We start from the raw sequence: 12,977 nt of genomic DNA on the forward strand, positions 1-12,977 counted from the left end.
TCCACCTCCTGATGCTGCCTGGTGTTCTTCCAGCTTCCTGCTTGTCTATCTTGGATTCCAGCATCTGCAGTTCTTTTCTTTATAACTAGTGCTGCCTCCAGGCCAACAACAGTGGTCTGAGAAAAATCAGCCCAAGCAATCCTCGAGGGAGCCTTGACTTTTTGGTAAATTTGGCATTGATAAGCTCCATTTGGAGCCACCAACAAGAAAATTTGAAGTTTTTGCTTTCTATTTTAAGCAGAACAGTGGCTCCTTTAAAAAATAATAAACTCAGCAGAATACCTGCAACCAACATAGGATTTCACATTACATTTTTAAGCAGCTTTATGGTATGTCTTCATACTTTCAGACTGGAGTGAGCATCAGGATGAAGTGCTTCTACAGTTTTCAAACACAGGCCATTCATTTTCAAACAACAGCCAACTATGAAGTTCATCCTCACAAGGCTTCACAGGAACTGGATGTTCCTTTTTAGATCGACAATTCATTTTTCCTGAACACTGATTTGTTAGGTAAACTGACATTTTGTATTTTATGATACACTTGTCTATCAGTTAGGCACATGCCACAAATTAAGTTGAGTCATTTTACTTGGGTACATTGACTGATGGCATTGGTATTCTTCACAATATTCTAGCATTACCAAATGGTTTTGAATTGTAGAAACACAACCACACATGCCTTTCAGTCAAGTGTGAGACCAACAGCTGGTACACGTTTAAAACCAAGTTAGATTTCATGGAAACATACAGAACAGAAGCAGGTATAGGCCAGTCAACCCTGTGAGACTGCTCAGTACCCGATTCAACACAGCATCCTGTTCTTGCTTTCTTCTCATATCTTTTGATCCCTTTAACTCCAAGAACTGTATCTAATTTCTTCCACAGGTTCACCACAACCTAGGTGAAGAAATTTCTCCTCATCTCAGGCCTAAATAACCTAACCTGGATCTTTCAACTGTGGTGGCTGAGTCTGTACTCCCTGGTCATCGGAAACATATTTCTTGCATTTACTCTGTCTAGTCCTGTTAGAAGTTTATGAAAGTTTCTATGAGATCCCCTTCATTCTTCTAAATATAGACCTGACTGTCTCAGTCTCTCTTTATATGTTTTGCTGTCCCACGAATCAATCTGGTATTTGCCATTATTATTATTCAGAATTATTTAATTATGATTGTGGGAGTTATGAAATTTGTGCTTTTATTCTAGGGACAATATCTTGGAATTATGTCCATTTCTCAATTGAGAAAGAGCCCATATGAGTGACTTTTTTTGGCACAACGATGACAGTTGTCTTTCCAAGAGGCAGAATGTATGAACCTGTGCTAATAAATAACTATGATGGTTGAATGTTCAGGTCTACAATGATATTTAATGGCTTGCTTTGAATTGTTAGATAAATTAAGCATCTAGAAGAAATAACAAAGTGTGAGAATGTGGATTCAATAATATATTATAGTCAAAATCTTTCAGAAGAATCATTTCTCAAATAGGTGAATTGCAAAGTTGGGAGCAATCAAAGCTTTCAAATAACTAAGTTCTCCTTTTTTCAATTTTAGCTTTTTGTACATTTCTCTGAATCATACTGCTGAGGTCTGAAGGTCTAAAGGCCAGTAATCATCAAAGTACTATCCTTCATTCTCCTTAGATATTGGCAAGAAGATTCACTTTCTTGAAAAGGAAATTGCCTCCAACTTTTCATATTCTGAAGCATTTCTCAATCACAAAAGAAACACAGTTTGACTAAGAAGCCATATTGCGCCCAAAACTACAAAAATCTCTTTTGCAGATGGCATGCATTCTGCATGCAAAAAACTAAAGCACCTGAGGAATAAACTTGCTAAATTATGGACGGGTTTTAAGATAAAACGTTCAACTATAGAGGAACAAAAAACAAGCCGACTGGGACACATCCACATTGTGGCTTTAGTTTAACCGAAGAAAGCACAATGAAATTAGTTTGGAGATAGTCAAAATCCATGTTTAAATTAAAATAATCAAGAACATGACAGATACAGAAAAGTATTTTTATCTGCTTAACAGCATTAAAATGATAACACAATTATATGAAATACCATTTCAGATAAAAAAATCACAACACCAACATTTTTCTTCATCCAAGTCATGCCTAAGTTTTCAATTTTGACTTACTGTGATAAAACTATTCAGAAATATTTCAAGATACTGCACAATACTCAAGACACACTTCTTATATTCTAGTTATTGATTTCCTCACATTCTCAAAGGATAGACACGTTATTTCAAAATGAAGCAAATGATGCTTTGAATAATGACCACCTAAGATTCCAACCTCTGTCTCTTCATCTTGAAATATATCAATAATGAATTCTGTTCTACATTTTGCATCTATTATTAGATTCCCAGTTAGACACAATATTACAGTGACACACCCCCTGTTTCATTAAACTTCAAGTCCCAAAAGAGAAATTGTTAGATTAGTATCAATTTTCTATCTTTCTCTACAAGTCATTCACATGTTTAGCTCCTGACCTACTGCTAATCAATGCAAAATTATTAAAGTATAATGTACAAGTTGGAGTTTTTTTTTCTGGCTACATAAGGATTCTAAGTTTTTTTTGCGTTCATATCAGCAATAACAAGATTTGTTTCAATGGATGATATCTAGCTGTAAACCCAAAACTGTGCAATTTTATTTCAAATCTTGCAGCTAGTAAAGAAGAGTGGTCATGACTGGACTCTCTTTTATGGGAATTCAATATAAAGGAAGTGATTCCACACAGTGGATCATCTAATCCACCACTTTCTGATTTCTGAATGTTCTGAAAAGAGCTCAGGGTATTTGGTTATATAAAGAAGTACCTGGCTGAATGCGTGAAGGACTCTCGTAACTTCATTTGCATAAGCACACTCAGTGTAGTTTCCTTCCATCCAGCGTCCAGTTCGATCACATTTACGCCATGCTTTTCTTTGCCGATGGTCTCCATAATAAGGTACAGATCCAAATGGATATCGTGTACAGGGGTAGTATGCTGTGATACCAGCCAATGTTCGAGGCCATCTGTAGAAAAGTGAAAGCAGTGTAAAGACCACATCGTTTGATTTCCTTCATTTTTTGGATTGTGGATTAAAAATAAGACACTGCTTTAAACCAAGGAGACTGTGTAACAAGATGGTTGCACTTTCAAAAATTATATTTACTGGTGTACGTTTGTGAGGTGTATAAAATGTGGCTTTTCCTGGAACAATGAAATCACAAGCAAGACACCTGAGAGCCAATGGGTTCTGAATTAAGGAGATAATTACTTAACAACCAGATTTTTTTTTTGGCTCCTGACCAGGTGACCATGGCATTTATGAGGTCTAATGCAGCAGAGAAAAAAAACTTCAAAACAATCTCAGAAATTACTGGGAAATCTCAGCAGGTCTGGCAGCATCTGTGGAGAGAAATCAGAGTTAACGATACATGTCCAGTGATTCTTCTTCAGAACCGATGTGCCACAGATGCTGCTAGAGCTGCTGTTTTCATTTCTGATTTCCAGTCCCTCAATTCTTTCAGGTTTTTTTCACAACAACTTCTCTCTCCCTTTTTTCTGGTTGAAAGTAACAAGTAACAAATGTCTCTAACTCATTTTCTCTGTAGATCCATCTTAAAGGAGAAAAAAAGGGATAGAGTTTAATTTATGGGGTTGTACAATCATATTGTTATAGAGTCAGAAGGTTATAGAATCATACAACACAGAAACAGACCCTTCAGTCCAACCAGTCCATGTTAACCATATTCCCAAACTAATTCAGTCCCAACTGCCTATCTCTCCAAACATTTTTTCATGTACTTATCCAAATGTCTTTTAAACATTGTGACTGTACCCACATCCAGCACTTCCTCTGGAAGTTCATTCCATGCACAAACCACTCTTTGCGTTAAAGAAACTGCCCCTCGCACCTTTTCTAAACCCTTCTCCTTTCAACTTAAAAATATGCCCACTGTTCTTAAAATCCCCTACCCTCGGGAAAAGACATCTGCCATTCATCTTGTCTATACCCTCATGATTTTATAAACTTCTATAAGGTCACCCCTCAACCTCCTTTGCTTCAGTGAAAAAAGCCCAGGTTGTAAATTAGCAATTCATGTTTCCAAAATGCCATTGATTAAAGACAATTTGTTTGCAACAAAATTATTTTCTTGATAGGTCCAGAAACCTGGTGAGTGTTATCTTTCAATCTGCATTGGTCAGTTAAGTAATTGGGGGACTTTAGATAGTCTGATAATATCTTCTCATATTTAGGATGATTCTGGGAATAATGGGGCTTTATCACCAGCACACTACCCCAGAGTGTTGTAACACCAGTAAGATTAATAGGAAAGTATGCACTTTTAAAATACTATTTGTACAGTTGACCAGAAAGGAGTTTCGAAATAATAGGAGCGTAGGTTTTGTCAAGATAATACATTTAACTTTGTTTTTTCAAATTTGTATGCAATAATTTCTGTTATAACTATGGGGCATAATGATCAAAGAGTTATGGTATTAGGCTTTAATGAAATACAGGCTGGTTCTGGAATTTGGCAATACCTTGGTGACGCTGACAGCATTTGGAAGTATGGGTGGAGGAGCTCTTCCTTCAGACTGACAAAGCACAGGCTTAAAGCCGCCCACCACTCTCCACCGACATAACAGTTGCCCTGTTAATAATCCGGAAACCCAGGCTCTAACATTCACTTCTCACAAAAGAACAAAACTCAGGACAGGTGAAATTGATGCAAGAGGGTGAGGTCAAGAAAAGGGTAGAATTCGGACCAGAGCAGAAGAAGGATGAGATCAACAGGAGAATGTTAATATTAATAAAGGGCAGGGGCTAATAGCAGAATATGCAAACAGGACACAGGCTGAGAGTATAACATTAACAAAAGAATGTTTTTTCCAATCTAAGTGTCTACGATATCAGGAAATGTGTTTCAAAACAAAGATTTTTAGCTCCACATGCAAGAGAATATGAAATAGACAAAACACAATGTAAGTATTCCTCATTAAGAAATCAGAGAATGAAGTTTGTTTATCCCTTATTGGTCAAAAACAAACCTACAAAGCACCTCCCTAAGATATTGTCACCATTTTTCCTGGATGAATTTTTCCTATATTCATTCTTTGATTCATCCATTAAAATGACCATGTTACCAGTACAGACAGTTCTGCTATTACGTGTCTTTTGGTCACGCAAATTGGCTATAATGCCATTGCATGAATAGGGAATGCTTTTTCTAATACGCAAAATTTAAAGTGTGTGTTGGTTATAACACAATTACATCACCAACATTTTAAGTTTATTTGTGTTGAGCGATTTTTATATAGCGCGATGTCACACAAGAATGTGTAACAGTAAAACTACCTGTACTGATCATCTTAGAAATATAGAATCACAAAATCTTCCTCATGGCACTTGGTTTTGTTATTGTCTTCATGGGTGTTAGGATCTTCAGAGTGTCCTGAGTAACCATGATGAAGTGGAGGAAATCAGGGTTGGATATGTCAATTGTCAGTTTCTTGGGGTGAGCAAGAATAACAGTGGTCATGCACCACTCCTTCAGCAGTGTTGCCACGAAACATGCAGAATCCTCAATGCAGATCCAGCAGAATAGTTTCTTGACTGTTGATGAGAGAAGCATGTTCCAAAGTGATATTGAAATCTCTTTGATTTGGGTGGCTGGGGGCGAGGGGGCTTTGGTGGTGGTCCTCCTGTGCCAGTTCTGACAAACTTCTCACTGAAATAAAATGCGGAACTGTGGAAGCTGGAAATCTGAAACAAAAGCAGAAACTGCTGGAGAAGCTCAGCAAGTCAGGCAGCATCTGTGGACAGAAAACAGAGTTATGATTTTAGAGTCCAGTGACCCATCGTTAGAATCCCATGTTCTGGTGAAGAGTCAATGGATACTAAATGATTACTCTGTTTTCTCTCCATAGATGCTGCCTGACTTGCTGAGCTTCTCCAACAGTTTCTGCTTTTGTTTCAGATTTCCAGTTTCCACAGTTCTGCATTTTATTTCAGTGAGAAATTTCTGTTTTTGTTTTTGATGAAGTTTGCTTCAGATTCAAAATGTTAATTTTATTTCTCTCTACAAATAACACCTGATCTGCTGAGCACACCAACATTTTTTGTGGAGGTGGCAGCTTTGACTCAGTGATAACAGCTTTGCCTTTCAGTCAGGGGAGCATTGATTAAAGCCTCAGACACTGAATAAGCACATCAGCCTGCACATCCATCTGTGAGTTGGGTGGGCAGAGTCAGAGAATTATCAACTCCACAGTCGTGACTTTCAAGAATGGTTTTATGGATTTCAGATTCACATTCTGTTAGTGAAGGAAGTTATGGAAAACTTGCCTCTGTGCACTTGCACTGGATTTATGTTTCCATAAGTGAATAAAACAAAATATCCCTCCACATTCATGACCCAACTATGCCACCTCAAGCTATGTAACCACCCCATGACTCAGATCTCCAGTCCAAGCCAAATTCCTGCACTGACTGTCCATGCCTCTCATATCCTCCATGTGAACCAATGCCTACGTGTCCCATTCCCCACCTCCTCCAACCACTGCTATAATGGCTTTCATGCCTTACATACCAACCTAATCCTTGTGGCATCACATTGAGCTCATCATGTCCTCCTTGCCAATCTTTGCCCATGTAACTACCACCCTGCATCCTTACATGCCAACTTACCTAGAACTCACCACAGGCAGAACTCAGGACAATGGACAGATGAGATTAAATAAATTTCTCGGGTGTCAATTGCAGTTTTTACAATTTTGAATTTTTAAAAAAATCATGCAGCTATAACAGCTGACTAAAATTACATTCCTTCAACTAATTTATGTCTCATATAAGAAATGTTTCAATCACATCCTCAATCCTTCTTAACAAGAAGCATTAGAATTCACTTATACATCCACTTCAAGAAGTCTATTAACACACGGTGCTGTCGATCAAATAGTAAGCTGGCAGGCACTCTACTGTGATAATAGGTGGTTGTGAAGGCAGTCATGCATCAGTAATCCAGTAATGGAAGCCCTCAGGTTTATGCCAATAGACAACACAGAAACAAGCTCTGTTTTCTTTTAAGTACATACAGGTGATTGTTTCAAAGCTGTGAAGGGGCCAAGTTGTAAATGCCTTCAAAGCTAAAAAGTTCCCTTCAAGAGGTCAGCTTAACACTTTTGTTAGTTAAGTTTGACAGGTCTGTTGCCATTTCCAATGAATCTGGCAGCTAATATTCATAGTTTTCACAAATTATTTTTTTAAACAATTCCAGAAGTTATTTTACCCCATGCAAAGGGTATCTAATCTCTCCGAAATGACATCTAAAATTTCCCAAGCATATCCCAGCAGCACACCTCAGGAAGGAGCTTACCTTTCCAATCAGGTATTTTGGCTTTCCGAAGAAGCACACAAAGTACAGATCAGTTCTAACCAGATCCACTCCTCAGACCTCAGGTTTCACACACTTGGGCTACCAACATCACACAGAAATGAAGGGAGCTAATTATGTAAATTGTTTGCTGCTGGGAATTAAATGACTGCTATGTTGTTGCAGCTGTTGACTTTTTGATGTCTAATAACATTAAAAAGCTACCTGTTCTTTCAAGTGCATATCATTATCCCATGGTACTGGATGAAGAAAGGTTTCAATGTTATGATGGTGGAAGAGGGGAAAACTGTAAAATATCTCTGGATATGTAAACTAGTTGACCAGTGGCATTCTCTGTTTCTATCTATCGTGTGATCACAAACAGAATGTAAACAGTAAGTGTGCATGCCATCTATTACTGTGCTGAACTCAAAGGAGAAAGAACAGCACACTTGAGGCAAATCTAAGAATGCACCCACGGATGTCGTTTCCAATCTGAATTCTCCTCTTGAAAGAGATGTGAAATATTAATTTAAATAATTTCATGTTTATGTCTAAGTTGGCAGGTGTTACACTCGTTAGGACACATTGCAAGAATACAAATTCAAAAGGGATACACAACATTTAGACTGTGCAAGAGGACAGTGTGCTATCAAGTGACTACCCAACACAATTATACCTTTTCTAAATTAAGAACAAAACTGCAAACAGTCCTTCAATCTGGTCTCACCAAGCTGCAGTAAACTTTCCCTACTCTGATATTTCATCCTCTTTGTATTAAAACAACATTCCATTTACCTTCAGAATCACCTGCTGTAACGACAGACTAAATCTTTGTGATTTGTCTGTCCAGCTACCCAAATCCCACTGTATTACTGAGTTCGACAACCTCTCTTCATCTAAATAGCATTCTGCTTTCCTGCTCTTCCTGTTATGGTGGAAAAAGTGTTCTTAAACCAACATATTGAATTCTGTAATTTAGGGACAGGAATGGGGAAGGGTGTCAATCAACAATACACAATACTTCATAACAAAATATTTTAAGTTTGCAACTTTATCTGTGGTTACCTAGCTGGGCATTTTTGTATCAGTTCTTTTTAAATGTGAAATAACTTTCATTCGCAAATCTGGAAAACAATGCAACGGCTTGTTGCTACATGTAATATATACCTGAAGTCCCCTTTATTGTTGGTGACTCGCTCTGCGGAACAGTAAGGTGCAGCGGTTTCTAGCACCATAATTTCTACCTTCTTGCTGCTATTTCCTCGGGCGGTAGTGATAAGGCACTCCCACTCTCCAGTTGCATCAACATCAATATTGGTCAGGATCAGCTCACTGCATTTATTAAAGAAAAGATATTTTATTGCACCGTTGACTTGGAGATCTTGGATAACTTTTAATAATTGCACTTCAGAACATACATTAAGTATCAGCATTCAGTTTGGTTAGTGTCCTCAGTTTCTAGAACATGTTTGCTGTCAACCATATCATAACTTCAAACATATTGTGCGCTTTCCAAGATTTAGATTATAAAGTAAATACAGATAACTGCATGGAATTATTGAACATTCCAATGTTCATGTCTTGCTTTGAGTGAATGGTAGACTACAGTCTTGCTTTTTTATTAACTTGGTTGAGAAATTCCACTGTAATTTTCAAAGCAATAAAAGAATATGATTCATTAGCCCAGCAGGAGCAAAGTTAAACAAGAACTATATACAGATGCACCAGCTTAAATCTAACTATTAATCAAAAGCAAGTTTGAGAATTGTTTCTAGCCAGAATAGCTCAAAACAGATTTATGATACCATTATCATTTCAATATATTGCACATAACTTTTCAGAACTAATTTTATACCATCTAGATTTGATTATAATTAAATCAACATGACCCTTCTTACTTATTTTTACTGCACTATGTAACATTGGAAAATCCAAAATTTGTCCCAAGACTTTGTCATTGCACAACATAATCAGTCAGAGAATCTAATCTTTTCACTATTTCACAACTGTGAGTGAGTACACAAGTACTCACCAACTTGCATTTAGCTAGCATCTTTGTAAAACATCCAAGTGTGCTTACCAAGCAAACTCAGACACTGACCTATAATGGTAGATAGTCAAAAAGGTCACCAAAAGTTAGTCAAACAGCTAGATCTTAAAGAAAACCCAAAGAACTGCAGTTGCTGAAAATCAGAAACAAAAACAGAAATTACTGAAAAAGCTCAGCCTGTCTGGCAGCATTTGTGAAGAGAAATCAGAGTTAACATTTCAGGTCCAGTGACCCTTCCTCAGAGCTGAGGTAAGTTGCGTAAATTTTAAGGAACATTACTAAAAAAAACAGAAGCAAGAGGCTCACAATGGAAATTCCAGAACATGGACATTGGCAGCTCATGGCACAGATGCCAACAATGAAATTTAGCAAAGGGCATTGGGAATTTAAAAATTGATATTTAGTTCAGTGAGGCTGCAATTTAATTCGGTTCGGACAAAATGAGCTCAGGACGCCTGCAAGAATAGCCTTGCAACTAACTGAGATATGCTTATGAGAACTCAATGATACTATCAAGAACAGAGGAAAAGCCAATTAAAACTTATTATTTTAACTGAAGCAATGAAAAGCTGGTGACAAAATATGAATATGTGTTTTTGAATTGCTAACTTTGAGATTTCAGTTTCAGTAATTGTTTCTCTTAAGTTGTCAATTACAACAGATTTATTCTACAACATTTTTCAAAGAATTCTGTAGAATGCACAATTTTGCATTAAACAGGAAAATAAATTTGGACCAAATCCAAAAGAATTGCACTTCCATATACACAACAGCTACCTTATTTAATATGAGCATTAACAACTCCCTTGCAGATATCACATTCCAGTCCCCATAAATTACTCAATGCAAAAGATATTTATATTTTACTTTTGTAATAAAATGAAGGTGAAGGCTGTTCTTTACAAAGAAACCATTGTTACAATTCACTTTCTCTCAAATCTCTTCACTTATCGTCACAGCTGAATTCAGTGCTTATAGAAACCATCAGGGTTATGATCCAGAGTTGACAGATTTATGCGGGCTCTGAGTAAAAATAGTTATTGAGCTATGTTACACTAAAGGTGTTGCTACAAACAGAGGGGAAAAAAGACAGCTTTCCTTAGGATGACATATAGCGTACAACCCAGGGAACTGTCTTAAAAAAAAGTGTCAAATCATTGCAATAATATCTTTTGCATGCATTTTTCAACTTGGAATTTACTTCCACAGAGCCACCTCATAACTCATTTTCATTTTTGAGGTCCTGTTTAATAGCAACATTGTGTTTCTCCTTCTAAGGCAAGATATAACGTAACAAAATGCAGCTCAGGACAGAAGTATGATCAAAGAAGCAGCATAATGACCATTGCAACAAATTTTACTAAATCAATTTGATGGATCTAGTCCGAATCTACATACTTTTACTTATACACATAGCAGGATCGTACATTCTGTAAAGACCACAACTTTTCATTTATCTGTATTTTTGATGATGGAATGAAATGTGAAAAGGACAGTTTTAAAAATCAAGGATTGGTGCACTTTTTAAAAGCAGGTTTACTTCACAATCTGTAAGTGCTGTTTATTTGAGCAGTGGGCGAGGTCTGGTTGCAGATGAACTGAAGTCAATGGATTTATATGGATGGAGCTTTGCCAGGCAACAAACAACTGACTGGTCTGTGAAATGGTGTCTAGTTAATGATGACACAGACCTCGCAGATAGCTGAAGCACTTATAGGTGTGAATGTTTGAGAGAAAAGTCATTGGACCTTTGAAAGAGAAGCAGCTGTCCCTTTACTCTGAAATGCAAACCACCTCAAACCTGGAGAAAGCTAGTTTATTTTTCCCTCACAATTTACTGCAGGTTGTGGCTTGGCAACCATGCAGTAAGAGATTTTATGAGCATGAATCAGCTGCCCTATGCCTCCTGCAAGCAAGTGAAAGTACCTAGCAAAGGGCAACCAATGAGCAGTATATCCTGAAAAGCCAAAGCAATCATCAAAACAAAACCTTTAACAAGGACCATTGAACTGCATTGCAGGCTTTCCCTCTACCCATAACACCCTTTTTTTGCCTGTGTATGTTTGTGGGGTATTTTATATAAAACTGGAAGTTTACCTAGTAGAGTTATATATTGACTGTTTATCATTGTTCGAGTAAAATATGAGGTCTGCAGATGCTGGAGATCACAGCTGCAAATGTGTTGCTGGTCAAAGCACAGCAGGCCAGGCAGCATCTCAGGAATAGAGAATTCGATGTTTCGAGCATAAGCCCTTCATCAGGAATAAGAGAGAGAGAGCCAAGCAGGCTGAGATAAAAGGTAGGGAGGAGGGACTAGGGGGAGGGGCGATGGAGGTGGGATAGGTGGAAGGAGGTCAAGGTGAGGGTGATAGGCCGGAGTGGGGTGGGGGCGGAGAGGTCAGTAAGGAGATTGCAGGTTAGGAGGGCGGTGCTGAGTTGAGGGAACCGACTGAGACAAGGTGGGGGGAGGGGAAATGAGGAAGCTGGAGAAATCTGAATTCATACCTTGTGGTTGGAGGGTTCCCAGGCGGAAGATGAGGCGCTCCTCCTCCAGCCGTCGTGTAGTTGTGTTCTGCCGGTGGAGGAGTCCAAGGACCTGCATGTCCTCGGTGGAGTGGGAGGGGGAGTTAAAGTGTTGAGCCATGGGGTGATTGGGTTGGTTGCTTCGGGCGGCCCAGAGGTGTTCTCTGAAGCGTTCCGCAAGTAAGCGGCCTGTCTCACCAATATAGAGGAGGCCACATCGGGTGCAGCGGATGCAATAGATGATGTGTGTGGAGGTACAGGTGAACTTGTGGCGGATATGGAAGGATCCCTTGGGGCCTTGGAGGGAAGTGAGTGTGGAGGTGTGGGTGCAAGTTTTACATTTCCTGCGGTTGCAGGGGAAGGTGCCGGGGGTGGAGGTTGGGTTGGTGGGGGGTGTGGATCTGACAAGGGAGTCACGAAGGGAGTGGTCCTTGCGGAACGCTGATAGGGGAGGGGAGGGAAATATATCCTTGGTGGTGGGGTCCGTTTGGAGGTGGCGGAAATGGCGGCGGATGATACGTTGTATGCGCGGGTTGGTGGGGTGGTAGGTGAGAACCAGTGGGGTTCTGTCTTGGTGGCGGTTGGAGGAGCGGGGCTCAAGGGCGGAGGAGCGGGAAGTGGAGGAGATGCGGTGGAGAGCATCGTCGATCACGTCTGGGGGGAATCTGCGGTCCTTGAAGAAGGAGGCCATCTGGGCTGTGCGGTGTTGGAATTGGTCCTCCTGGGAGCAGATGCGGCGGAGACGAAGGAATTGGGAATATGGGATGGCGTTTTTACAGGGGGCAGGGTGGGAGGAGGTGTAGTCCAGGTAGCTGTGGGAGTCAGTCGGTTTATAATAGATGTCTGTGTTGAGTCGGTCGCCCGAGATAGAAATGGAAAGGTCTAGGAAGGGGAGGGAGGAGTCTGAGACAGTCCAGGTGAATTTCAGGTCGGGATGGAAGGTGTTAGTAAAGTTGATGAACTGTTCAACCTCCTCGTGGGAGCACGAGGCAGCGCCGATACAGTCATCGATGTA

General features: G+C 39.3%; 1 protein-coding gene across 1 annotated transcript in view; it reads right to left on the bottom strand.

Moving 5' to 3' along the window:
• The window catches only part of LOC132826241 (adhesion G protein-coupled receptor A3), a 544,117-nt gene that overhangs the window by 225,998 nt on the left and 305,142 nt on the right, over positions 1-12,977 (bottom strand). Inside the window, exons 8-9 of the mRNA XM_060841943.1 lie at positions 8,557-8,721; positions 2,841-3,039 (exon numbers count right to left, since the gene is read on the bottom strand). Coding sequence (XP_060697926.1) covers positions 2,841-3,039; positions 8,557-8,721 — 364 coding nt within the window. The remainder of the gene's footprint in view (positions 1-2,840; positions 3,040-8,556; positions 8,722-12,977) is intronic.

The sequence above is a fragment of the Hemiscyllium ocellatum genome, chromosome 22 (genome assembly GCF_020745735.1).
Source record: "Hemiscyllium ocellatum isolate sHemOce1 chromosome 22, sHemOce1.pat.X.cur, whole genome shotgun sequence".
Taxonomy (NCBI): Eukaryota; Metazoa; Chordata; class Chondrichthyes; order Orectolobiformes; family Hemiscylliidae; genus Hemiscyllium; species Hemiscyllium ocellatum.